Source organism: Chenopodium quinoa, unplaced genomic scaffold (assembly GCF_001683475.1).
Source record: "Chenopodium quinoa cultivar QQ74 unplaced genomic scaffold, ASM168347v1, whole genome shotgun sequence".
Taxonomy (NCBI): domain Eukaryota; kingdom Viridiplantae; phylum Streptophyta; class Magnoliopsida; order Caryophyllales; family Amaranthaceae; genus Chenopodium; species Chenopodium quinoa.
The window spans coordinates 1,678,961-1,706,740 of NW_018743391.1; the positions used below are offsets into that span (position 1 = coordinate 1,678,961).

Consider the following 27,780-nt stretch of genomic DNA (forward strand, 5'->3'; position numbering starts at 1 on the left):
TGCCCTCTAGATGGTTGCACAACACACTTCCTAGCCACAAATTCTATCCTAGCCAACACATGTCTCACATAGGGGGTAAGGTTGCTGGAAATCTTTTTAGAATCTTCCCACTTTTCATTGTTCCTATTCATTACATACCTCCTCATCCATTCCAATTGGGTGAGGATAGGCTTATCTCTGGCAGGCCTGATGACTGCATTGAAAGTCTCACACATGTTGTTTAACAACATGTTGGACTTGCAGTTAGATGAAAATGCATGTCTTGACCAAGACCTGGGGGGAATGTTCACTAAATACCGACATGCATCCTCTGATAACTCTTTGATAGAGTCCATGGCAAATTTGAAGTTAAACTGACAAAATGCAATAATGTAAACAACTTAATGTAAGAGTTTATAGGTACTACGCAGCGGAAAAACATGAATCATATTCTATCAAGTACCAATCCCAAGAATCACATGCATAACACACAAGACACATAATCATACCTTTGACGCGTGAATTCCACGAAGCTATTCGACAGGCAAATCAGGGAGAGAATAGAGCCCCAAGCGTTGCTCCTCTACTTAGTCCACGAGATTCGAACGAGCCGTCCACTAATACTAGATTGGTCGAGTGATTGAGGAAAACCGCGATCACCACCTTTATGGACAACCGACCACCGCACGAACCACCACCACCACGACACACCACCGGCGCCTAGGAGGAGGAGAGAGCCGTGTGAGAGAGAGGACTTTGAGAGGGTTGGGTTTCATGTTTGCTAATTAGGGTTTGATTACAGTGATCAGTTAATTGCTTACTTGCTGCAAACCTAGGCACCTAGTCTATTTATAATCTCATTATAATTAGACTAGGTCACAAACCCAAAAACTCCCTTGTCCACTCCATATGGCCGGCCACCTAGAGTGATGAGGCCCATGATGGGCCTTGTCCTCTAATGCTCGATCTAGCCCCTTTGTGTGACCTTATAGGATCCGTCCAATTGGGCTTTGGGCTATTTTACTAGTCCAAAGATCGTTAGTAGCTCTAGCTATGGCAAAATGACGACCCAAATGTACGAACTTAATTATCTCCATAATTTGATCCATTTATATATCTAGTAATTGCACACGATGAAGACATAATTCCTTCAATCTCCCACTTGTCTGTGACAAGCGTGCAATATTCAAATTCCTTAAGTCAATATATGTGTCGATTTGATAATATGACTGCATCACATGTCGAGATCATATTAATGTACAAATCGTTTCTTGAAATCTGAGTTAGAATTACAAAAACAAATGATTACTGTGTAATGCATTTGAACGCGGCCACGTATTTTTTGAATTCTCCCTCTTCAAGCGGCCATGACACATTTCCTAATTTAATAGGTAGACTCTATCCAATCTTGTGACAACATGACTCCCACTCAACTTCTGAAATAACCAGGAAACACCCTTTATAATCTCCAGTTACGGCTAGACGTTTGAGTGTACCACAGTCACAACATCCATTGAATGAAATCAATGTTCCACTCATGTCAAAGGAATCCACTAATATATACGGAAGCTCTATACTTGAACTTCAAAGTAGGTCAATAGTTCGATCATGCATCATTCATGCATATCCAAGTGATTGACCGAGCATCACTATGCCCCTATAGCCCATGAAACTGCGTTATCCAATCAATCTTACATGCTAGTTCATTTATTGAAATCATTTATGTCCACTTTAATGATCTCGAACTAGGAACTTTAAATAATGTATGAATTTTGTTCACCTGTGGGGTTTCAATTCACCAGGTCATCAACCTGATGAGCCCATCAATTCATAATTATTTTGGACATTTTATTTAATTTCCAAAACCACAATTAAATAAGAGAAATAAAAATTTCTATTTTAAACATAATTCTGCAAATTGATGCATTTCTCATGTAATATGTTTTCTCAAAACATATACAACTTAAATTACATAACTTGCTTCAATCCTAAGACTTTAATATGACTCTCATACCTTAGCCCATGGAAGGGGTTTAGTGATTTCTCACTCATATTAAAACTTTGTAGAACACGACCTTCCACTGGTCAATGATCTCATAATTGAGGTGATATCTCATATCCTTTTGTTTGGATTTGTGATATGACTCTGGCTCCTTTGTTCTTGGGCAAAGGTGACCTGTTAGTCACATGACATTTTAATCCGAACTTCCTCTGTAACTATCTGACTATATTTTAATACACATATTCTGACATTGAGTATGAACAGTGCTCTGCTTTGAACTCTTCAAGCTCACTGTCCTTTTCATACAGACATAAACATGCATTTAGATCACCATCTAGAATCATCTTGCCTGTCTGGAAACTTGCATTTGTGTAACCTTTTGACAAGTTATTTAAATTACAATGGCTAGAAAAATCCTTTTTAGTGCTTCTCAAGTACTCAAGGATTTGTTCCTGGTAATTCTCTATATGCTTATTCTGAATTTGCTTGAAACTTGCTACATATGTACAAGTCATATGCAACATCTTGCTTTGTACATTTCATGGCACATATAATGAACCTTTTGCAAAAGCATAAGGTACACTATCCATACAACTCAACTCTACTAGCTTTTGAAGGCACTGAGTCTTACTGAGTGTATTACCATGAAACATGGGAAGATATCCTATGTTAGAGTCTTGCTTCATGAACTTGTCAAGATCCTTATCAACATAAGTCTCTCGATTCATTCCAGTCATTCTTCAAGATTCACTTCATGGATCTTAATTCCCAATATGTACTCAACATCTCATAAGTCTATCATATTGAAACAATCTTTCTAACCATTGCTTGACTTATTCAAGCATTGATATATCATTTCATATGAACTGTATGTCAACTACATACTAGACTAAAAGACCAATTGCTCCCACTAAACTTCTTGTCTCTACAAGAAATCTTTCGTTCTACTAAGGAAATCAAACTGTTTGATTGCCTCATCAAAACGAATGTTCCAACTTCCTGATGCTTACTTCAATCCATAAATGAATTTCTGAAGTTTGCAAAACTTTCTAGGAATTTCTGGATTTCAAAACTCTTAGGATGTATCATATACATTCTCACCATCAAGAACATTTCATGAAAGCGATTTTGATATCCATAACTAGAATAATATGAATAGGCTTACCCAACTAATAGGTTTGACATTTGTAAGACTATTATAGACTAACACATCTTTACAAACATGGAGTCCATACTGGATTTCATGGCTTTAAGCCATTTCCTGAGTTGGCACTTATCCAAAGCTTGATTGTAGGCCATGGATTCTAACCGTTCTAATAAGAAAATTTTAGAATCCACCTTTTCTCAGAATTTCAAAAAATTGTTTGTTTTGATCCCAAGTAACCTACGATAGGTATGAGCGACAATAGAATTATTCTCTTCAACTCTTTGAAGCCTTTCATTCTAGTGGGACGGCAGAAGCCTCGCTAGTGGAATTAGCTTGCTTCGACACATGGTTTATCAAATTAGCTGATTTCATATGCCTTCGTCTCTGATGTAGTGTTATCCACATCCATTTGTTGCTCGTCTCGAATCTCATCGAGATCTAACTTTACTCCCACTTGGCTTTGTAGGAAGACATTCTTTCTATAAAGACACTATCGCGAGCAACAAACACTTTGTTTCTACGCGATTGTAGGAATAATACCTCTTAGTTTCCATGAGAAAAAACCCATGAAGAACTAATTTTCTGATTTAGGGTGTATTATGTTATCTTTGTAAACATTTTACATTGATTTCATAACCCTTAATCCTGTTTAGAAAAGATAACTTTTGGAATATTTCCAAATCATAACTCTTATAACATCTTTTCTACTACTTTGGTTAAGTTTTCTGTTTAGTATATTCGCAATTGTTGTTGTTCTAATGCATATCCTCAAAACGATATTTGTAAATCATTAAATTTTGGATCGAACAATGGCAAGCAAAGTTTGATTCCTTCTTCATAAACATACATTTTAATTGTAATGTTTCTGGATTGTGAATTAATTCAACAATTCCCTCTAGATGATCATTCCTTTTGAGTTAATATTTCACACAACAATCATATTGTGGTGTTAAATTGTTTATCTCAAACTGATTTTACATTTCATTTTGGAACTTTGAACATTTCAATGTTTCCAAGCTTTACTTCATTAAGTAATTATCGATGTATTTACTTAAATCGTTAGTAAAAGCAATGAAATAGTTAAATCTCTTTGCTAATTTTGAACTTATTGGTTCACATACATCATATGTATGAGTACAAAAAGGTCATTTAGCTTCTTTTACCCCTTCTACTAAAAGGCAACATGGTCATTTTAACTTTTATCAAGCATGACTTCTAATTCTCAAGTGATTCATAATCATATAAGAATATGAGTCCATCCTTAACTTTGGATGTGCAAATGGTTAATGTGACCTAACTTTACTTGTTGTAAGTAAGTGTATTTTGAATCATCTAAATTATTTTTGTGATCTACGTATATCAATGTCATAAAACAAAATCAACTCATATCTAGCAAAATGAAAACAATTTATTACCTTGGTCATGGATCAACACTTGTCCAAGCCAAGTAAACCAAATTCAGCATTCAAAACAAGAAAACCGAAATATTGTCTCTCAAAACTGGAAATTGTTCTAAAATCATGATAAACTAATCAAAATTTAAAACTATGAAGCTATCTCTGCCACTCAAATACTTCTAGTGCACCTTGAAGCTCCATTTCCAAGCTAGCTTCACTTATTTGCAGTTCCTGCGCAACATCACTATGTTAAGCACTGCAACTTGGTATCTCATACCTAAGTGAAAGTTAAAATGTTCATAACCTTATACCTGAGGTTGATGCTCCATTCTTCTTGAGGAAGTCATGGTATTTCTGGCAATTTCGCTTCCAATGCCCCTTGTTCTTGCAGTAAAAGCATTCACTTTCACTTGCAGCCTTGGGCTTTGGAGTCGTCTTAGGCTTTTCAGGAGCCTTGGCAACTTGCTTGCCCTTGCTCTTGGCACTAGCCTTTTGCCCCTTCTTCTTGAACCCCTTTCCCTTTTGAATCATAAGAACTTCCTTCTTAGGTTCCTTAGGGATTTGTTTCTCAACACTAACCAGCATTGCATGCAATTGATTCACAGTCTTTGCAGTGGCAGTCATGTTAAAATTCATGATAAACTGGTTAAAACTTTCTGGTAGTGAATGGAGAATAATGTCTGTTGCCAAATCATCACTATATGGGTGCCCCAGTTTCTCCATACTTTGAATTAGGCCAATCATTTTGAAAACATGATCATGAACTGTGGCTCCCTTCTCCATCCTACAATCCAGAATCTCACGATGGAGCTCATACCTTTCAACTCTAGCTTGTTTCTTAAACAAAGCTTTGAGTTCTTTCATAATTGAGTAGGCATCCTGGTCCTCAAAACGCTTTTGAAGACTAGGCTCCATGGTAGCAATCATTAAGCAAGTGATAGGTATAGCTCTGTCATGAGCTTCCTTGTGCTTCTTGATCTCTGCCGCAGTTGGATTTTCTGGCAGAGGTCCTGGTAATGGGGTATCAATGATATCCTCTTTACCCTCAGATTTCAGAACAAGTCTTAGCATTCTTTCCCAAGTGGAAAAGTTCTCCCCTGTCAACCTATCCTTCTCAAGGAATGGTCGAAGGTTGTAAACGTTATTGTCATTGTTTAATAATTATGTTTAATCAAAGTACCATAAACGCATTCATTTGGTAACTTTAAAACACTTTATTCAATAATTAATTGATCTCAATTGAATTTTAAGTGATTCCAAGATCCTTTATTTGTGCAATAATTGACCGGACTTTGGCCCTACCATCAACCATTACATTTTCAAGGTGAGTAAACTCTTTACTGATTACAACTCTTGTAACTCTTGGTTGAATAATTAATCATCACATGCTTAATTATTTCCCTTTGCTTCAAGGTTCTAAACTCTTTAGGTAACCTTGTTGAGTACAACCAATTAAAAGTGTAAAATTTGTTTTACCCCCACTCCCCTAAGATATAATATGACACCCAGCTTTGGCATGACCCATCATAAATATCAAAGGTTTCATCGGGTTTTTAATTGGAAAAGCAATCTCAATATTACTAGGACCAAGATTTATTATGTTGTGATTATTTAGTGAACTCTAGCGCATCATCAATCAACATAAATAAAATCTAACATGCATAATCTACTAATGCAATAAAGCATGACATAGTATGGCCCCTTAGTCCTAAGAAAACTAGAAATGAAAAAGCTCCCACTTGAATCATCATGGATCTCCATCCACCTTGCTCCTTTGGGCCTTCACTTCTTGGGCTTCTTTTGACAAACACTATTTAAATAGCTATTCTATTTACTTTAAATAAAAGTTACAAAAATACTTAACGATACGCAGACCGTATTTAGATTACAAAAATACATCACGATGCGCAGATCGTATTTAAGAATCTATGGGCCATACTAGTCTATATATAGCAACATAATATCATATATTATAAAAGTGTCATATAATAAATCACACAACATGCTTGTCTAAACTACAACATCGAATGTTCATAATAAAGTTAACGCATTTCCTAAAATATCTTATATTTTAATCATAATTAGATAATATCATATATTATTCATGACCGTTTATAAAATATCATATATTTAATTTGGTCATGAGATAGAATCAAATCATATTTTAATTTAGAAAGATAAATCTTATTTAATCTTTCATGATTATCCTAACAAATTTAGGAGATTCTATCCTAATTACTAGCCAATCAAATAATTTTAAAATCAATTATATCCTAATCTAATTATGGGATAATCACATTATTTAAATCAATTATTATCCTTTTGGAATATGCTCAGAAAATCCTAGTCAAAGTTTATAGGTACTACGCAGCGGAAAAACATGAATCATATTCTATCAAGTACCAATCCCAAGAATCACATGCATAACACACAAGACACATAATCATACCTTTGACGCGTGAATTCCACGAAGCTATTCGACAGGCAAATCAGGGAGAGAATAGAGCCCCAAGCGTTGCTCCTCTACTTAGTCCACGAGATTCGAACGAGCCGTCCACTAATACTAGATTGGTCGAGTGATTGAGGAAAACCGCGATCACCACCTTTATGGACAACCGACCACCGCACGAACCACCACCACCACGACACACCACCGGCGCCTAGGAGGAGGAGAGAGCCGTGTGAGAGAGAGGACTTTGAGAGGGTTGGGTTTCGTGTTTGCTAATTAGGGTTTGATCACACTGATCAGTTAATTGCTTACTTGCTGTAAACCTAGGCACCTAGTCTATTTATAATCTCATTATAATTAGACTAGGGCACGAAGCCCAAAAACTCCCTTGTCCACTCCATATGGCCGGCCACCTAGAGTGATGAGGCCCATGATGGGCCTCGTCCTCTAATGCTCGATCTAGCCCCTTTGTGTGACCTTATAGGATCCGTCCAATTGGGCTTTGGGCTATTTTACTAGTCCAAAAATCGTTAGTACCTCTAGCTATGGCAAAACGACGACCCAAATGTACGAACTTAATTATCTCCATAATTTGATCCATTTATGTATCTAGTAATTGCACACGACGAAGACATAACTCCTTCACTTAAGACAAGCACATTCCCACACATATGCATACAAACATTAAATAAGTATTGGAATGGGATGACTTACTGCAGTTGTTGATCTGGCTGCTGCCCAAAACAATTCTTTGAATGTTGACCCAGTGAATTTGAGCTTGAAATTTGCCCAAATGTGCCTTACACAGAATCTTTTTTCAGCTTTTGGTACTATATCAGCCATTGCTTCCAGAAGCCCCTACCATATTCATTCACAATATCAATAATTCATCCTAATTACTTACACAAAGAAAAAAAAACAAGTACAAATGAAAATGAAAATGTGCAAAAAAAAAGGCAAAAACTATTACCTTTTGCCTGTCTGACATTATTGTCAGCCCTTCTCCTTGATCATGTGTGAACATTGCCATTAGAGACTCTAGGAACCAACCCCAGCTATCTTTATTCTCTGCCTCCACTGTTGCCCAAGCTAGGGGGAACAGGTTGTTATTCCCATCCTTAGCTACTGCCACCAATATAATTCCAGGATATGCACCCTTGAGGTGACAACCATCCACCCCAATCATTGGCCTACAACCCTTAGCAAACCCATCTCTCAAAGGCCTTAGACACATGAACATTCTCAAAAACATAGGGGGCTCAGGACTGTCTATACCTTCCACAACCACATTGCACCCAGACCTAGGGTTATACTTCATCACAGCCCTCCCATAATCCCACAACCTAGCATATTGCTCCCTTGCTGACCCATATATGATGAGTTTAGCCCTACACCTATCCATCCATGCTTTAAAGTCATTAAGAACCCTGGCCCTAATATCCTTAATTCTCCATGCAGAATTACACCTAAACTCCTCTAGATATCTGTCTGCAGTGAACTCAGCAGTAATCATCCTATTCTTCTTGACTCTAAGACAACTGTGTTTCAATTTTTAGCTTTTAATTTGCCAAGTTTCCTGCTTGACCAGTTTTGATGCATAAACCTTAAAATGACACTTTACCCCCCCCCCCCCCCCACACACATGTACATGCAGACATTCTACAAGTATAACTATTGAACTCACAGTCACATCTATACCTACACTGCACTGTAATCCTCTTAGAGTCATTATGCAAAAAATTAAAACTCATACCTCTCTTGAATGGCATGCAGTCTCAATACCCTTCTTAATATTGCAGCATTCTTGAACTTCTGCCTCACCTGCAGCTGGATGGGCTTCTGGAAGTCCACATCTTCATTAAACCATGGAGCAGTATCCTCCTCTGAATCAGATCCACACAAGCTTCTTGAACTCTCTAAATCACCTTCATCATCCTCTGGATTGACCCTAACTGTTCCTATATCCAGGTCATCTTTCAGATCTGACCTCTTATTTTTCACAACACCCTCATCTATGCCACTTCCCTGCAGTTTCCTCATATTCTTGTTAACCTTCTCTAAGATGTCCTTAGACCCTTCAATAAACCATTCTTCATCCCCTTCATCAAATTCTTCTTCACCTGGTTCCCAATCTAGGTCTTCATCACTCAAATCTGAGCTAGAGTAATCAGATTTATTGCCACCATCATCATCCTCTTCAAACACCAATGCTTTATCCTTTGCTGAGGCTTTACCTTTGAGCTTACTCTTCTGTTTTGAACTACCAGACACTCCAGCTTCTACAACCTTCCCCTTCAGTTTCTCCCTTGGTGGACTTTCCTCCTTTTCAGTCTCAGTCTTCTTAAATCTAGGGCTTCTCCTAATACTGACAGTTGAAGTACTTTGACCCTTCTTCCCTTTTTTAGTAACCTTATCCTTTGGCTGGGGATTGGGTTGGGCCTTAGTTGTGGGCTTCAAATTAGGCTGTGCTGTCACAAAGACTTCTACATAACCCTCTCCATTTCTAGTCTCTAAAAGGCCCCTCACTTCATCACTGTTGACTAGTTCCCTTCTACCAGTGTTAAAAGTTTTCCCCTTCTGCCTATACCAACAATTGAAATAGACAGGCACCTCCATATCACCATTAACAAATCCATGAATTGCAGCTGACCTAATCTCCTGTACATCCAACTTAGACACTGGGACTTTTCTTCTCCAATAACACCACCCCCCACACCAACAAAGCAACTGTCTATCTTTGCTAACTCTTTTAGGGACAAATGCACCCCCCACCCTTAGACAGATGTCAACCATATCTTCATTGTCACCCATTATCTACCCACCAATAACACATATACAATAGTATTATTAATTTATTATAAGACATATAATATCAACACTTTATTAATCAACTACAGTAATTGAATATTTAACTTAAAATATACAAATAATCCAGTCCAACATGCATCAATAAACAAATCACACATATACAGTCTTCAATAAGTTCATTCACATAAACCCCAATTAATTAGTGTCAAATTTCAACCTAAACCACCAATTAACCTAATTCGCAGTCAATTTCAAAATAATCCCTTTTTCTAGGGTTCTTAGTTTCAGTTGCCAAAGTAACCCCAATTAAGCATAAAATTGCAAAATTGACATCAACCATTCACCAATAATAGACGAAATTGCTGTAAAAAGATAAAAAAGATACCTTCTTTGGAATCTTTCACCTGTAATTGTCAGATTGCCAGCAATTTTTGCCCTTTTTTTGAAGATGGATGACGAAATCCTCAAACGCTTTTCTTCTGCTAATGACAGCTCCCTTGTACTTTCCTATCCCCAACCACACAAATTTTAAGCAATTGAATGCCCTAGATGAAGATATTACTTTGAGTAGATGAAAATTCAGAGTGAATTCAATGAAGATGGTTGGAAGTAATCAATGAAGAGGAAGAATCGTGTTTACTAAGTGTGAAATTTGGAGGCAAACCTAAAACATGGGACCCACGTCACTTTTCCATCACAGAAACCGTTATCTGGTGGTAACTTCAAATTTTCAATTTTTTATGTGGTGTTAAAATAAAATTTTGTTTTTTGGGTGGTGTTAATATCAATTTTCATTGATTTGTATGGTGTTAAAATCTAAAATTTCCTAATTTTAATAAGTTTATATAATTTTTGATTCATTCTGGGACTCATATCATATACTTTTAGAAAACAAAAAAACAGAAATCCACAGCAATGTCAAACGAACCCTAAGTGATCGAATTTGTAAACCATTGAGATTTGAGCTTAAATTACTAAATTAGCATCATATCATTCATATGAAATTTATACATATTTTAGATTGACACACACATCAAATATATTAACATGACTTAATAAGTATACAAACATATTTGCTAATGACAAGGGAGAAAATTATAATTCTTCAAAAAAAAAAAAAAAGGTAGCAAATTATAGATAGTACGGCGATGTCCACTTCACTTATTTTTGTTGAATTGAAATTATTTTGATCGAACTGAAATCATTTTCTGCTGATATTAAATTATTTATACTGAACTAAAATTATTTTTACTAAATTGAAATTTTTTGCTTAACTGAAACTATTTTTGCTAATTCTCTATTATATTTCTTCTTTAAACTTACTAATTTTTACTGAATTATAATTATTTATACTGAACTGAAATCATTTTTACTAAATTTAACTTATTTTAATGAACTGAAATTTTTTTACCAAATATTATTTGTTTAAGGTGAAGTGAGCAGGGCCGTAAACGTTATTTTTCAACAATATAAATTAACTTAAACAAATCATTATTAAGACCTTGTGATTTTGGATATGAACTCATCAATGTTCCTATCGGAAGATCCACCCTTAGAAATTGCTTTTTTCATTAACAGTTTCCATTTCTTACCATTTTCAATGAACTCCACCCTTTTTTCTTCCATCACTTCAATTATGCGTTCCTTAATTTCTTCTCTTCTTACATGCCCTTCCTTGTTGACCTTCACTACTCTTACTCCTACTTTCCACGCATCCTCAACAAACTTAGCAACCATAGGTTGGTCGGTCCATCGTGGCATCCCTATTTAAGGGACGCCCATAACCAATGCCTTTAGTGTCGAGTTCCAACCACTATGAGTAAAGAAACACCCAATTGCCTCACTAGAGAGTACCTCTAGTTGTGGACACCACCTTACAATTAGGCCTTTCGCGGCTACTTCATCAGCAAAGCCCTTTGGAAGCTTGCCTTCCTCGGATGCTCGAACCACCCACAAGAAGTGATGTTCGCTTTGCTTCAATCCCCATGCTAATTCTTCGGTTTCAGCCTTTGTTAGACTTGCCATGCTACCAAATGAGACATAAATCACTGACTTAGGTGGCTTCATGCTTAAACAATTGGTGATATTAGGATCAATGTGGTAGAGACTAAGGCCATAATCTTTGTCATGTGGAATTCGGTTGTCTACGTAAAATGATGGAACTGTTGGGCCAATTGTTAATAATGGACATTCTTTGAACATTACATCAACTATCTGAGATCAAAATTAAAAGAGGCTTCACATCAGTTAATATACATACTAGCTTAACTCCCGTGCCATGCATGACTTTTCTAAGTTTTATAGCGAATTATACTGTTAATTCAACAATAGTGTAATTTTTATGGAACATATAATTAATGACTTGAATTTTCATTTATACCCATGTCAATGAGTCAAGGTCATTGATGCATATGAATATGTAAATAAAATAAATGAAAGAAATTTTATTCTATATATTCCATATTAAAAATTGGGAAATTGTTGACTCATTGGCATTTGAGATTTTTCTAAGTTATATATGTGTCGTATGCAAGTACACACAATATAAGTGGATTAGCTAGTAGAAAGTTTCATGATACTATTAGACCATCTAATGATACTATGTCCACTAATTCCTTTTTGGTGCAATATTAATAATTGAATGCATGTCGAGACAAAGATTGAGTGTAAGAAAAATAAATTTTAAGCTATTTGTTAAAGTTAACATCATTCACAAACATGCTACTCGTATAATAATATATGTTGGTGTGTTTGCATGACGAATGAGCTTATGCTAATATAATATATTTTTACTTCCTCCCAACGTAGGTCGTAAATTATTTGTTGAAAATGGAAACTAGGTATTAAAGGGAAATTTCGTCGGTGTTTCTCATATTGAGAAACGAAATTTATTTTTCATGGGGGCATTTTCGTGAATAAATCAATAACTTTTTCGTTATTGTAGGCTACACAATTGAATAAAGTTGAATAAATTTGTTGGTTTATTTACGAAAATACCATATATATGAGAAACAAATTTTATTTCTCACTATGAGAAACTAAAGCATCCTCGTAGTAAAGGGAAATTCATGCAATAGGTTTTACATCAAATAAACAAAACCATACTTCATAAGTCACATGACCTAGAGCATGAATACATTACCTCTTCCTCCAACTGGTAGACAGTGTTGACAAGCACAAAATCAGCCTCATCCAAATTGAAGTATTGGTTCAAAACCAATTCAAAGTAAGCTGGGTAAGACCCCGACGAGCTTACAAAAGATGGTAAGCCGTCAACTTCCAACGGAGGCAACCCCGGAATATGCACCATTGGTGAAGAAATTGGCATCAAAAGCTTCCTATGGTAAATCAAGTAATAAATATAATTTACACCATATGGTTGGGTAAAAAAAGCAGCCCCAAGTAGTCCATACTTTTTAGCCACATTTAGACCCCATGGTAAAAATGGATCATACACTATACAAGTTATAGGGTCATGTTTACTAACATGTTCCTCTATAAGGTCTCCTAGGGTTCCTCTATAAGGTCTCCTAGGGTTTGAGACCCAACGGTCTCAAACCTAGCAAAGTACGCAGCAGAACTTTCTGCCCCCGCATATCCACTATCATCGTAACCATCGCTAATGGTCACGAGGCTAACGTAGTCATCCGATTTAGGGTTTATGGTGGTGGAGATGTGCTTAGTGATGGCTAGGGATGCTTTGACACCTTTGGAGACTAGACGTCTACAAAATTGTAGCATGGGAGATATATGTCCTTGACTTGCATAAGGTAGAGCTAGAATATGAGCTCTAGCCTCTATGGTTGTTTGTGATATTTTCCATGTGGTTAATTAAACCTTAATTTGGTTTTCAATTGTAGTAATGGATGGATATATAAGGTGGAAGATTTATATATTAAGCGGCTTAGCATTGTATATGTGTTGTCGTATAGTAATCCCTCGAAAGATTGATAAAAAGATTGCCTTGACTTTTAAGCTAATTAAAATTTATTGTTGCATTGGGGTACGGTACGTGGTCTTTAATTTGCATTAGACCTTTTGTTATAAAACAGGCAGTGTTTTATTTGATTTGTGCAAAACAAGGTGAATGAAATAATAATTGTTGAGAAACTAATAAAAGATAATCAAAATAAACACATAGGAATTTGCGTGATTCGGTCAACTAGACCTACTCCACAGGTGGAGGATTAAGTCCATTAAGAGCTAGTTTTTCTTCACTATAATGGAGAAAACAAGAGTATGTGAGGAGACATGAGTTGAGCCTTTAATTTTAATGGCTTAATGATTTTTTTTTTTTTTTTTTTTTTTTTTTTTTTTTTTTTGAAGAAGAAGGCTTAATGACTTAATAAACCTAAATCCCAATGAATCTGATTATAACATAAGAAAACTCTTATAACCCTTTAATTACTTCCGTAAATATGCTTATAACCATCATCAAAAATCCGTAAATATGTGATAACTTAGCTTATTACGCAAAACATCAAACTGCAAATTAAAGAAGAAGACATGAGTCACAAATATGAGCTAAGCAACTAGCCCGATGCATGAACACACAACATTATTGTGCATACGTTGTAGGGAATTAGGTACTATATTGCAGAATTTCAATTCATGAGTATTTGTATGTAACAAAGAAAACGTAAATAAATATTAAAAGATCACATTATAGTTAGAATAATACCATTGAAGCGTGATTTTCTCGAAAGCTTGATATGAATCTAGGGAAAATTAGAGTTGCAAGTGTTGCTCCTCGATCTACTCGGGTCACAAGCACAGATTGAACCACTACCAAAGCTAGTTGGATAGGAGAAGATCTAACCACAAACTACTCCTCTTTCTTGGAGTTTACGCCGGCCACACGTGTGAGGGAAGAGAGATAGAAAGCTTGTATTGTTCTGTGTTTGCGGATTAGGGTTTGCAACTATTTGCTCAACTGTTTAGTTCCCTAAGAACCTAATTATAAAATCATATTACATTAATTATTTCTTAGCCAAAACTCTCCTTTCCTCCCCTCCTTTACGCCTTATGGCCGACTACTATGGACTAAGGCTTAAGATGGATTTTTGTCCCTTCGTTTAATCTACACCTTGTATATAGAAATCATTCAATTAGGTTCTGGGTTATATTTTAAGCCCAAATTTCATCGGTACACTCTAGCAAAGGCATAATGACGACCCAATCAAATGAACTAATTATTACCATAATAATATTCAGTGATTGCACACTAGTCGAGGACATAATCCTCTCGTTTTTCAAATTCATAATCTTTTCCACGACACGACTGTGCTAGAGCAAGTCAGCGCGAACGTTTGCCCTCTCATTTTGAGTGAATACAACTAGAGCTGTCAATTCGGATAAATGGGTCAGGTTTGAGCCGAGTTAGTGTGAGTCGGGTCATCTCAGGTCGGGTCAATACAGGTTAATGTCATAACATATGCGGGTCGGGTTCGGGTTGGGTCATGCTTGAGTCGGGTCACGTCGGGTCATACATCTTATCGGGTTTAGGTCGGGTTAGTAAAAGGTCGGGTTACATTCGGGTCGGGTGAAAAATAGGTCGGGTTAAATTCGGGCCTTTACGGGTTTAAACGAGTTAGGATCGTTCTCGGGTTCGGTTCAAGTCAATTATTTACGGGTTATAATCAGGTCGGGTCATTCTCGGATTCAAGTCGGGTTCGGTTCAAGTCAATAATTTGCGGGTTATAATCAAGTTGGGTCATTCTCGGGTTCGAGTCGGGTTCGGTTCAAGTCCATAATTTGCGGGTTATAATCAAGTCGGGTCATTTCCTAAAAATGTGTTGTGAAACTAACCTTTTAAAATTCAAAGTGAAGTATTGAAGGAATAGAGTTAGGATTCAATTTTCGTTCCAATACCAACATGAGATAACGACCTATACATATTGATTCAATAACAAGTCGGGTTGAATTTGGGTCAGGTCATTAACAAGTCGGGTTTGTAACAGGTCGGGTTGAAATTCGAGTCGGGTTTGTTGTAGGTCGGGTTAAATTCGGGTCGGGTTAGGAATAGGTCGGGTTGAATTCGGGTCAGGTTAGGAACAGGTCGGGTTGAATTCGGGTTTTGACGGGTTAAAACGGGTTTGGGTCAATTTCGGTTCCAGTCGGGTTCGGTTCAGGTCAATAATTTACGGGTTACATTCGGGTCGGGTCGTCTCTAAGTCGGTTAATGTTCGGGTTCGGGTCTCAAATACTCGGGTCTAGGGTTGGCTTCAGGTCGGATTAGGTCGGGTTTGGGTCACCATTTTTTTCGGCTTCAGACGGGTCGGTTAATAGGTCGGGTAAGGGTCAGTATTTCGGGTCGGTTCAGCTTTTGACAGCTCTAAATACAACTATACAAGTCACCCGTAACGCCTTTTTATTTTGTAATTTTATACTTTGTACTTGATTACTTCTTTGTTCGTTCTTTTTAAGTTGTTTGTAATTGATCTGATCTAGTAAAAAATCCTTTTACCCATATTTTGACTTCATAAATATACGTTGCATCATTTTGACCTTTCATTCAGAGATAATCTGTGCACCTTATTAGTCTTTTTGCATTGAATTTATATCAAACATTGCCCCTATAAATAAAACTTAAAAATAAATGTTATTCCTAGAAATTTGTTGGATTATTCTCGATTTCTATATTTAAAATATTTGGTACTCGTAACAATTAAGTTGTTAATTGATTCTTTTAACGTATTTAAATTTAATCAGCACGGTTTTTATATTAGCTATGTATGGTGTGTATACAACTATACAAGTTTCGTTTCGGTATATAGTTGTTACTTGTTAGTTGATATTTGTTTAATTGTATTAAAGAGTTGATCAATAAAGAGGATATTGACATTAGTCATTGTTAATTTTTTTACATGGAAATATAGACACGTTAGTGAATTTATTTAAATCTAATTGTCTGAAGTACTAAAATAGAGTTTTATTTTTCTAAGAAATTAAATTTATGAAAAAACGTACTTGTGTATTAGAGAGATTTTTCTAAAAAATTAATGTTCTCTCTCTCTCTCCAACTACTATGGAATCTCATTAAAAAAAACCTACTATACTAACTAATCTCATTAAATAAAACCAGCCATACCATATGCTTCACTCTATGGAGGGATTAGACTTGGCAATCCTGATCCAACCCGAATGACTTGGCCCGTGATCCTGACTCGAAATCGAACTAACCCGATCTAAAATGGAGTTAACCCAAACATGACCCGACCCAAAACCCAAATTTGACCCGATCGGAAGTGATCCGAAACCTGAAGTAACCCGGCCCGATTTGAACCCCAATTGACCTGACCCGGTCACCCGTTTCCTGAAGGGAAATGGTGAATTACTTATTTTAGGGCTTCTTTCTTTCTTTCTTTCCTTTTTTTTTCTGATGAAACTGGGCTTCTTTCTTTCCCAAGTAATAGGTACTCACGATTTTTTTAAAATTTTTTTTTAACGATTTTACTTTATTTTTCCAACTATTTTTTAAAGTGGATTTCTTGTGGTGACCTGAGCCAAACTTGACACGACCCAAATTAACTCAATTCGATTTGAAACTGACCCAAAAATTGACCTAATCCGACCCGAACTTAACCCAAAGTGATACCTGAAACTCGAATTGACCCGACCCGACCCGGACCGATTATTTACTGACTCGAAATTGACATGAATTGAATTGGCCCGACCCCAACATTTTAGGATATTAGAGGTTTGGGTAGAATTCGCATTTTGGATCTGATCTTTGTGAGAAGTGATAATTAATGACTTGGCCCAGTAACATGATTAGGCCTAGCCTTAAAAAGTAGAAAATGGTCAAGCCGTATAATATGTTTTTAGTTCAAAATCCAAGTCCAGCCTACACGCAAAATAAAAATAAAAATAAAAAAAATTTAACCCTATAAGCTTGATTTGAGCAATGGATGGTCAAAGAATCACTTTGGTCTCATATATACCATGCTCATATCGAGTTGAGATCCTCTAGAGTTTGAAAATTATAAAGTTGTAGAGTTGTGAGAGTGAGAGTTTTAAATTATTTTTTATTGAACTTTTATTTTTTATTTTGAAATGCATGCAAGATGAATATTAGCCATTGATCTTTTGTGGAGGGTCTAGATTTATTGAACTCTATAGAGTTCAACTCTAGAGGATCCAAACCCACTCATATCACATTGTCAAAATTGTACAATTCTATTTTTTTTTTTTTTTTTGGTTAAAAGTCAAAATCTTACAATGAGAAACATGAAATTCTAAATGTTGCAACAATATTTATATTAGGGTTTTTTTACATAAAAAACTTGTAATTTACACTTTTCTACATTGTGCCCCAACATATATCACTTTCTACACTGTGACCCCAATATACATTTTGTTTTCATACGGTAACTTTGCCGTTATCCTGCCGTTAAAAAATTCCGTTAGTGGGGTCCACTCTCCATTTATTAATATATATTTTTTATCGATTTGTGCGTTGAAAAATGTTCCGTTAAAAATTTTAGGGTTATTTTAGTTCTTAAAGGACCAAATTGAGCCCCAATAAAAACGCCTCGTTTTTCTTATTAAGAAATATCTCGATTTACATGTTCACATTTGAATACACAAAATGAGACATTTACGTTTTTTTTTTTTAATGAAATCTGAGTTCAATTTAGACCCTTAAGGTCCAAAATATAGCCCCCAAAACCTTTAACGAAATATTTTCAACGCGCAAATCAATAAAAAAAATATTAATAAATGGAGAGTGGATTCCACTAGCATTATTTTTTAACGGTGAGATAACGACAAGATTACCGTATGGAAACAAAATGTATATTGGAGTTACCGTGTGGAAAGTGATATATGTTGGGGCACAACGTAAAATAGTGAAAAATAAAAGGTTTACTATATAGAAAAACCCTTTATATTATTATTAAGACTCAATGAAATAACATAATATCGTCATTATGTATCATCCTTCTTTTAATATATTTGGCGTCACATGAGTAGTGATATGTCATGACCTATTCATCTATACTTAATATCAAATTTCAATATAAATTTATGATTAAATTATAATTTGAACCACTAAATTTAAGAACGACATTTACTACTACATATTAATTAAACTATTATCATCAATGTCTCTTGATACTTATTGTTCTCAATAGAATGATTTAAAGTAGGTGTTGTAACTTTTTAATTTGACTGTAACTACTCAATATATTGTTGTTTTATTATTTTCGATTAATAAGCAAATGTAAATTCATTTTTTAAATTCAACTTTAATTAACTATTGTAATTTTGTAATTGTTAATAGGCATCAAATATTCCCACCACAAATATTTTAGTTTTCTCTTTTGATATAATGTCTTATCAAATTGACAAATTAAACATTTAAATTGAATTTTTGACGAAAATATATTGAATTTAACAAAAAATAACCATAATAAAATACAAGCAATGACCCGGAATATCATCCGGGCAAAAAACTAGTTTTACTTATATTTTTAAACAAAAGAACTACTCATAAAAATTACACAATCAAATTTGTTTATTTTGTACAATTTACTTCAACTGAATCATAATTATTATGACCTAACGATTTTGGTTATGAACTCATCAATGTTCCTATCTGAAGATCCACCTTTAGAAATTGCTATTTTCATCAAATGCTTCCATTTCTTACCATTTTCAATGAACTCCCCCCTTCTTTCTTCCATCACTTCATTCAAACATCTCACAATTTCCTCTTTTCCTACAAGCCCTTCATCATTAACCTTCACTCTTACTCCTACTTTCCAAACATCCTCAACAAACTTAGCATCCATAGGTTGGTCGGTCCATTGTGGCATCCCTATTATAGGGACGCCCATAACTAATGCCTCTAGTGTCGAGTTCCAACCACAATGAGTAAAGAAACATCCGATTGCCTCACTAGAAAGTACCTCTAGTTGTGGACTCCATCTTACTATTAGCCCTTTCTCATCAACAAAGCCCTTTGGAAGCTTGCCCTCCTCGGAAGCTCGAACCACCCACAAGAAGTGGTATTTGCTTTGTTGCAACCCCCATGCTAATTCTCCAACTTGAGCCTTTGTTAAACATGCCATGCTACCAAATGAGACGTAAACCACGGACTTTGATGGCTTTGTGCTTAACCAATTGGTGATAGGAGTAGGGTCAATAGGGTAGAGACTTAGGCCGTATTCTTTGTCATGTGGTATTCGATTGTCCACGTAAAAGGATGGAATTGTCGGTCCAATTGTTAGCAATGGACATTCTTTGGACATTACATCAACTACCTGAGAACAACAATAGATTATTTGATCATTTGAGAAATGATGTCACATGAGAAATCCAAGTACATCTCTTCTTTCATAAAAGTAATGGGCCTTCCAAATTAAACTACGTAGTAATTGTTGAAATGTCATTTTTAGGACTTGTTCTAATACGTTTATTTTCCGTTCACTTCAGCTCCTAATTTCCTTCTCTTATAAAATATTCATTTCATTTCAGTTCACTTCAGTTCAGCTCAATTCAGTTCAACTGATTTCAATCTGTTAGAACAGACCCTAAGCCTTTACTTTAATTTGACGGAGATAAATGCACCTTCGATTCAGTTGGGCAACACCGCAACAACTAACATGTTATATGTCAGCGAATTAGTTTACGTGTAGAATAAATGCTGCACCTTAAATCACATGCATGTCAGGATTGTATCCATGGACCATGATTAGTACAAAGTACTCGTACTCTGTATGTTTTACAAAGAGGAAAGATGAAATTTTAAAGTTGATTCTTCATGTCATGTTGAGTTATTATAAATAAAAATTTCACTAATGCAATGGTTGAAGCTTGAAGCCTATCATTGTTTGATTTGTTTCTATATTTAATCAACTTATTTATACATCGTACAGTATTATGTTTGATTTGTATATTATTGAACTTGTTTAACTTTTATTGGTGCAAACATTAATTTACATTAATTTAATATTTATTAACTGCAAATGACCTGATTACATAGTGTGAGGGTGAAGGACATCTTGGGATCGATTCTCATCCCATCCTTGTGGCTCTCTAAACACACACACAAAAAAAAAATATAACATTCACATTAACATTGTGTTCTCTTCACCTTAAAAACTAAGTTTACGGTGTAATAAGTGTAGACAATATCAGATAAGTTCTAATAAATTCAGATAAGTTTTAACACATTTAATCAAGTTTAATAAGTACGTTTTAATAAAGTCTAACAAGCTCCAATAATTTCAATCAGTTTTAATCAACTCTAATATGTAAAATGGTATTCCATAAATTAAAACCATTTAGATTTGTCTCAATTTGAAATGAACTACTTAAGTAATTGCATACATATCATAATCAATCTAATAAGTACTCGTATAATTTTCCATTCAACATCTCTGTGATTTTAGTTTGCTTTTTTATGAATTATTTCATTGATAGTTTTGAAAAGTCATATACGGAGTAATATACTAATCAATGTTGTTATCCTCCATTTTGGAAGACCTTTAATCTATGTGTACGTACCTTTCCTTTTGAAAATAATCACATACTCACATAATTATCACCTCACCAATGCATAGATCACATATATCACGGTATGGAGCATTATTTTAAAAATCATACTTTCCCTGTTCTCTTTTAAATGCAATATTTTAATTTTTTTTCTACATTATTTATATACTCTAAGGGTCTGTTTAGTTCAGATTATTTTCAGTTCAGCTCCAATAAGTTCACTTCTTAATTTCCTTCTCTTATAAAATATTCAGTTCAGTTCAACTCCAATATAAGTTAAGTTCAGTTCAGTTAATCAGAATAGGCCCTAAATTGACTAGTGTTATTGATTGATGATTTAGGGAAAAAAAATATATAGTTATCATATGGAATATTATTGTTAGATTCTTGTTTCTTTATAGTCTGTTAATATTAAATTTTATAAAATTTTCTACGTGAAAAATAAAATATTCTAATAATTAAACTAACATATTGGTAAACGTGAAATAAAAAAAATGTAGTATTTAAAAAAGAATGGAGAAAGTACATGACAACACAAAATACTTAAATCTTTTGTTGACATAATGTAAAATAAATAAAAATAATAAAAATAAAAAGTACCAAGTACAATGATAATTAAAATTTGAAGGACCGAAATTAATCAACAATTTAGTAGTATGCAAAAATCCCACACCTCCATCTTTCAGTTATATTTTTTATCACATTGCACATATTTTAGTTATTGAAAATCAAGTAAAAATCTAGTAAGTTTTAGTTTATAAAATATCATACGAGTAATTTACGTAACATAAAGCATAAATATTGATAGTACTAGTACGTATTACCTCATCCTCCAACTCATAGACAGTGTTGACAAGCACAAAATCAGTATCACCCAAGTTAGTATATTGGTTCAAAACCAACTCTAGGTAAGCCGGGTAAGACTCCGGTGAGCCCACAAACGACGGTAAGTCGCCGACATCTAACGTAGGCAGCCCTTGAATATCCACCGGTGGTGAAGATACCGGCATGGTAAACTTCCCATGATAAATCAAATAATATACATAATTCACCCCACATGCTTGGGTAAAAAATGGAGCCCCTAGTAGTCCATATTTCTTTGCAACATTTAGACCCCACGGTAAAAATGCATCGTACACTACACAAGTTATAGTGTCACTTGTACCAACACGTTCCTCAATTAGGATCCCTAGGGATTGGGACCCTGCAACCTCAAGATTGGCAAGGTAGGCTGCAACACTATCAGCTCCTGAGAATCCACCATCATCGTAGCCATCAGAGATGGTTACGAGGCTAACATGGTCATCGGGTTCGGGGTTTAGGGTGGTGGAGATGTGGTTAGTGATGGCTAGGGATGCTTTAACACCTTTGGAGACTAGACGTCTACAAAATTGTAGCATGGGACATATATGCCCTTGACTTGGATAAGGCACGGCTAGAATATGAGCTCTATGTTTTTGTGTGATATTTGCCATTTTAATCTACATTAGTTTTGTCTTACTTTGTTTTATGAATATCAGTATGTTGTATTTATATATGATGAAAGATTGATAGAAAATTTTGGTGTGTGGCCTATATAACCCGGATTTTTTTTTTTTTGGGCCTACGAAGATTGATGAGTTATTGAGTTGCCGGGTCAAATAAGTTTGTTGTGTGCTATAACATTTTGATACTCATTATTAGGGATGTACAAAAAATGACACTTCATCTCTTGGAGTATTTGTATTTAATTTCTTTTTTGGTTGATTACTTTGTATTTTTACTCGTAGTAATTTTGCCATTTTGGGTTTTTATATGTATCAACTTTTTTCTTTTCTTTCACAATTTTGTAAAATGTAAATATACTTTTATAAAAACTTTTGTATACATGCGATGTACGTTAATATTACTATATATCAAGGTATCTTTAATTGAATTTAGGGCAACTTTTAGACTTTTTTGAGTGACATTATACTTGTACTTCATCCGTTTCAATTTAGTTGACGCGTTTGATTTAAGCACATATATTAAGGAGAGGAGATGGAGTGAGAGAGAATGATTAAGCAAGTGAGGTAGCTTATAAATGTAAGGTAAAAAAAAAGTTACCTCAAAAGGAAACGTGTCAACTAAAAAAAAATTTCCTAAAAAGGAATATGTGTCAACTAAAAAGAAACGGAGGTAGTATTATTTATCAGTAAAGCATAAATAACCTTTTTTATATAAGGTAATTTATATATACTGAGTAACTTTCATTTATTATAGGATAACTTTTAATCATTTTAAGGTAACTATATAATAGCGTATAAATACAATCATCTCCGTAAAGTACACATATATTATTATTGTATTTAGGTCTATAAATTTCTTACATTAATTATATTGATGAAATAATAATACTATTTATAACATTGTTACAAATGACTATTATATGGTAACATAATCACTAAAATATACCTGAATTCATAAAGATATACACATTTACAATTACACATAATAATACCAAAGATATTATCTAATATAAAAAAATATTTATCCTAGCATACCAAAGATAGTAAGATATGATAACAACAAAAAGACCAAAAGATATATAATATCGGTTGATATTCTAATAATTTTAGTTCTTGTTTAAAGTTTGAGAGAGAGCCTCAAATGTAATAGCCCAAACACTTGGGGTATAAGTGAGAGACTGGGTATTGAGGTTAGGAGATTCAATGGTTAATCTCCATCATTCATCATTAAAATATTATCATAGTAGAATGATGGGTAATTAATTACAATTTTATAAAGTACTTAGTACTTTTCAATCCCATATCAAGAGGCCAAAAGTATAACCAATTCAAAATCTATACCTTATATTAAAAGTCGTTCCTTTAAAAAGAAACGATGTCACATGGCACTTTTTAAAGTATGTGTGTTATGTCACAATGTCACGTCATCATCCAAATTATATGTGCAATGTAAGCTAGTCACTTCATTTAACAAAATAAAATATGATTCGAACAAGATTTGAACTTATAACCTCCAATACATATAGGTAATACATTTACCATCTCAACCAACTATTACTCCCTCCGTTCTTTTTACTCGCAACAAAGAGGGAGTTTGCGGACTCCTAGACAAAATATCTTAAGTGAGATTATTAAAAAATAAGTGGATGTACTTAGTATTAATCCAACCCAATAAAAAAATAAAAAATAATTAAACCAAAATAAAAACCACCTCCCAACACCACGATGCCACCAACACCACCTGGCCGCAGCACCACAATACCACCACCACCACATGGCCGCACCACCACCCAGCACTGTACCCCCATCCAGCAACACCATAACTGAACGACCCACCACATGAACCACCCGCAATCAAACCGCCCACCACACGAACCACCCAGAATCGAACCCAAAATTCGAACCACCAACCCACGAACCTAGAAAATTCGAACCACCAACCAAACCAACCCACAAACCCAGAAAATTCGAACCACCTACCCACCAACCTAGAAAATTCGAACCACCAACCACCAACCAAACAACCAAAGAACCCAGAACCACCACCCACAACCCACGAACCCAGATCCACCACCCACAACCCCGAAACCCCGAAACCCACCACCCACAACCCCGAAACCCAAAACCCACGAACTCGAACCAAACCCATAACCCCAAATTAAATCCGAAACCCACAACTCTATCATCAATTAAAGCTTTAATTGGTCAAATTTAACCATCAAAACTCCAAATCTAGAAATTTCATGGTAAAATTTAACCATAAAACCTTCACATATGTGCTTCATTGCAATGACAAAACAACAAGAAGAGGAAGAGAGAGAAAACGGAGGCGGCCACAACAAAAGGGACATCGGCAACAACTTTCGGCGACGGTGGTGTACTGAGGTGAATTTCTAGGTGATGAACATAGAATGGAGATTGGTGGTGGACTGGTGGTGGTGGTGGTGGTGGTTCCCAATCAAGATGAGAATGAATTCTTTTTTTTGACAGAAGATGAGAATGAATTTAGATGGGAGAGTAATGATTTTGGGGAAAATAATTAAGTTAGTTAATGTTAGGGTTTAAGTTATTAAGTTAAAATTAGTAGTTTAATTAGGGTGTTTAGAAAAAAAAAGTAAGGGTAATGTTATAAAATCACACAAAAAAACTTACCATAAAAGGAAAGAAATAAGTTTGTTGCAAGTAATGTATACCGACTATTTTTAGTAATTGTTGCGAGTAAAAAGAAAGGGAGGGAGTATTAATGTTTCTAGTTTCACATAATACTATATATTTCTTCATTTATTAAGTAAAATAGAGGTAATATAATTCATTTATTATATTTCTTCATATATTAAGTAAAATAGAGGTAATATAATTTATTCACAATATTAGAATATAAATATATATGATGTCAAAAAAAAAAAAAAAAAAAAGTGACATCCAAGGCTATGCTTGAATCACTACACACACTAAATATACAAATAGTCGAACATAATTGTTAATTTAAGTAAGAAGTACTCAAACTAACAACCTGGGACATCACTCGAGGTACACATTAGTTATAGATGAAAACCAAAAAAGTGTAACTAACTTAAACAATCGGAGGATAGACATATATAGTACTCCCTCTGTCCCTTTATTTTTGCCCTATTGTCATTTATTTTTGGTCAAACTTTGTAAACTTTGACCGTATATTACGTTAATTCATTAGATATAATATAGTTATGAGTGATATTATTAGATTCGCCTCATTGTATATTGTATTAATATTTAGTTTTTATTATTTCTACGTATATGAAAATGAAGATATTTGCGTTCTAAGACGCGTCTTGGAGGCTGTGAAAAGTCAGATAGGGCAAAAAAAATAGGGATAGAGGGAGTAGATAATTGTAGCACTATCTCAAATTGTAGTATTATGGAGCCTAAACCATCGGTCTCATTTATAGTGTTTTTTTGTTTAATTTGTTAACAAGTTTTTTTGACGGGTAGTTTGTTAACAAGTTAATATTTGAGATAATTTTCATGTGATTCTATAGTTGACATTAGAGTTGGTTATTGGGTAGCATAGCCAAATGAAAAAAAGGGTCATCCAGCTTAAATGGCTTTTAATAGACATGGTCTTTAATAGACATGATCCTTATTAGGTAGGATTAATTATATAGGGTCAAAATGTTTTTTCAATTTAATTGATAAAGAAAATAAATAACGTAAAATAATTACATAGATAAATTTGTAGATACATATATACATAGCACATATTCACATTTACTGAAATGAGCTGAACTGAACTAAACTGATTGGAGCTGAATTGAATTGAAATGAATATATTATGAGAGAAGGAAATTAGGGTTGAATTGAACTGAACTGATTGGAGCTGAACTAAACTGAACAGAATTAATTGGAGCTTAACTAAACTGAACAGAGTTGATTGGAGCTGAACTGAACTGAAAATAAGATGAAGTAAACAGATCCTTAATAATAGTTTTGTCCAATATTTATTTTAATTGATATTTTCTAGACATGTCCATTATCGACCTGCTATTGACCCTATAAAATAAGACCCTTTTTGACCTGAACAGCAACAATCCTGATTTGACCCGCCCAATAACCAGGTCTAGTTGACATCAACCTTAACAGTATTTCCAAATCATAAAGGTGGCCTGGTTAGCTATCATACATCTTTTTAATAGAATTAGATACCATACAGTAATTTACGACGAGTACTGATTTTTAATTTTATTTGTTTTTTTTTTTTTTTATGACGGTTACAACAAGTACTAATTAAAAAGGCAATATGTTATATGTATATATCAACATAAGTTTATATGTATATATCAACATAAGTTGTACTTCGTGCTACATAATTTTTCATCATGTTACTCATTATAATTTTGTTTACTAATAATTATTTTCCTTGTACAATAATTTTTCATGTTGCTCATTATAATTTTGTTTGCTTAATTATTATTATTCTTTTGTACAATAATTTAATTGTGGACATGCACAAAAGAGTCGAGGCTCTTGGACATGATCGATTTGGATTTTGGAAGCATATCATGCACTTTAAAAATAATTAATTTAGGGCGACAACAATGGGGGCGGCTGTTGTGCTTTGTTAGCCTTAGGGCATGGTCGGCCATATTTTGTCTATTTTCGTTAACTCCAATCCACTTGTCTATTGTAGGTTGTTTGGCCAACTTTGCTTATTTCCTTCTAAAATTGATTGTAGTTTGGAGGCTTTTATGACTTTAGAAGAGCATGAGATGTCTAAAACTTTGCCTCGTTTCATCATATTTGTTTTGGGTGTCAAATTAGGATTATAGGGCCGGTAATAGTCTATTATCCAAATCTAAATGCATAGAGTAAAATATGTTATCAATCCATGGAATGGTTCAAGGAAACCTACTCCAATGATTTGATATATGAGTACAAATTGAATTAAGAGACCGATGTTTGCTTTGAGAATTTAGTAGACGGTGCCTATTTGTAGTGTATTGGGGCCAGAATATTTATACGGAAGTAAAAGTTAT

The 27,780-nt window shown here is 34.6% G+C and overlaps 2 protein-coding genes, 1 long non-coding RNA gene and 1 pseudogene across 3 annotated transcripts; all 4 read right to left on the bottom strand.

Moving 5' to 3' along the window:
• Positions 1 to 7,624: 7,624 nt before the first annotated feature.
• Positions 7,625 to 8,579, bottom strand: LOC110738690. The gene is made up of 2 exons (XM_021919091.1): positions 7,945 to 8,579; positions 7,625 to 7,832 (listed from the first exon to the last, which is right to left on the bottom strand). Exons 1-2 carry the CDS (start codon positions 8,485 to 8,487, stop codon positions 7,659 to 7,661), a joined length of 717 nt encoding a protein of 238 aa, XP_021774783.1. The 5' UTR covers positions 8,488 to 8,579; the 3' UTR covers positions 7,625 to 7,658.
• Positions 8,580 to 11,217: 2,638 nt separating this feature from the next.
• On the bottom strand, positions 11,218 to 13,598 carry LOC110738583 (annotated as a pseudogene).
• A 5,552-nt stretch (positions 13,599 to 19,150) lies between these two features.
• On the bottom strand, positions 19,151 to 23,391 carry LOC110738691 (UDP-glycosyltransferase 74F2-like). Its single transcript, XM_021919092.1, has 2 exons — positions 22,106 to 23,391; positions 19,151 to 20,047 (listed from the first exon to the last, which is right to left on the bottom strand). Exons 1-2 carry the CDS (start codon positions 22,754 to 22,756, stop codon positions 19,337 to 19,339), a joined length of 1,362 nt encoding a protein of 453 aa, XP_021774784.1. The 5' UTR covers positions 22,757 to 23,391; the 3' UTR covers positions 19,151 to 19,336.
• Positions 23,392 to 24,249: 858 nt separating this feature from the next.
• On the bottom strand, positions 24,250 to 25,878 carry LOC110738540. Its single transcript, XR_002514632.1, has 2 exons — positions 24,782 to 25,878; positions 24,250 to 24,744 (listed from the first exon to the last, which is right to left on the bottom strand). It is a non-coding gene; the product is annotated as an uncharacterized LOC110738540 (long non-coding RNA).
• Between the last annotated feature and the right edge of the window lie 1,902 nt (positions 25,879 to 27,780).

Coding starts and splice junctions, on each gene's coding strand:
- LOC110738690 (XM_021919091.1), bottom strand. CDS start 8,487: ATGATTACTGCTGAGTTCACTGCAGACAGATATCTAGAGGAGTTTAGG. Junction 7,833..7,944: donor TAATGTCAGACAGGCAAAAG/GTAATAGTTTTT, acceptor TGAATATGGTAG/GGGCTTCTGGAAGCAATGGC.
- LOC110738691 (XM_021919092.1), bottom strand. CDS start 22,756: ATGGCAAATATCACACAAAAACATAGAGCTCATATTCTAGCCGTGCCT. Junction 20,048..22,105: donor TCTATGAGTTGGAGGATGAG/GTAATACGTACT, acceptor TGTTGTTCTCAG/GTAGTTGATGTAATGTCCAA.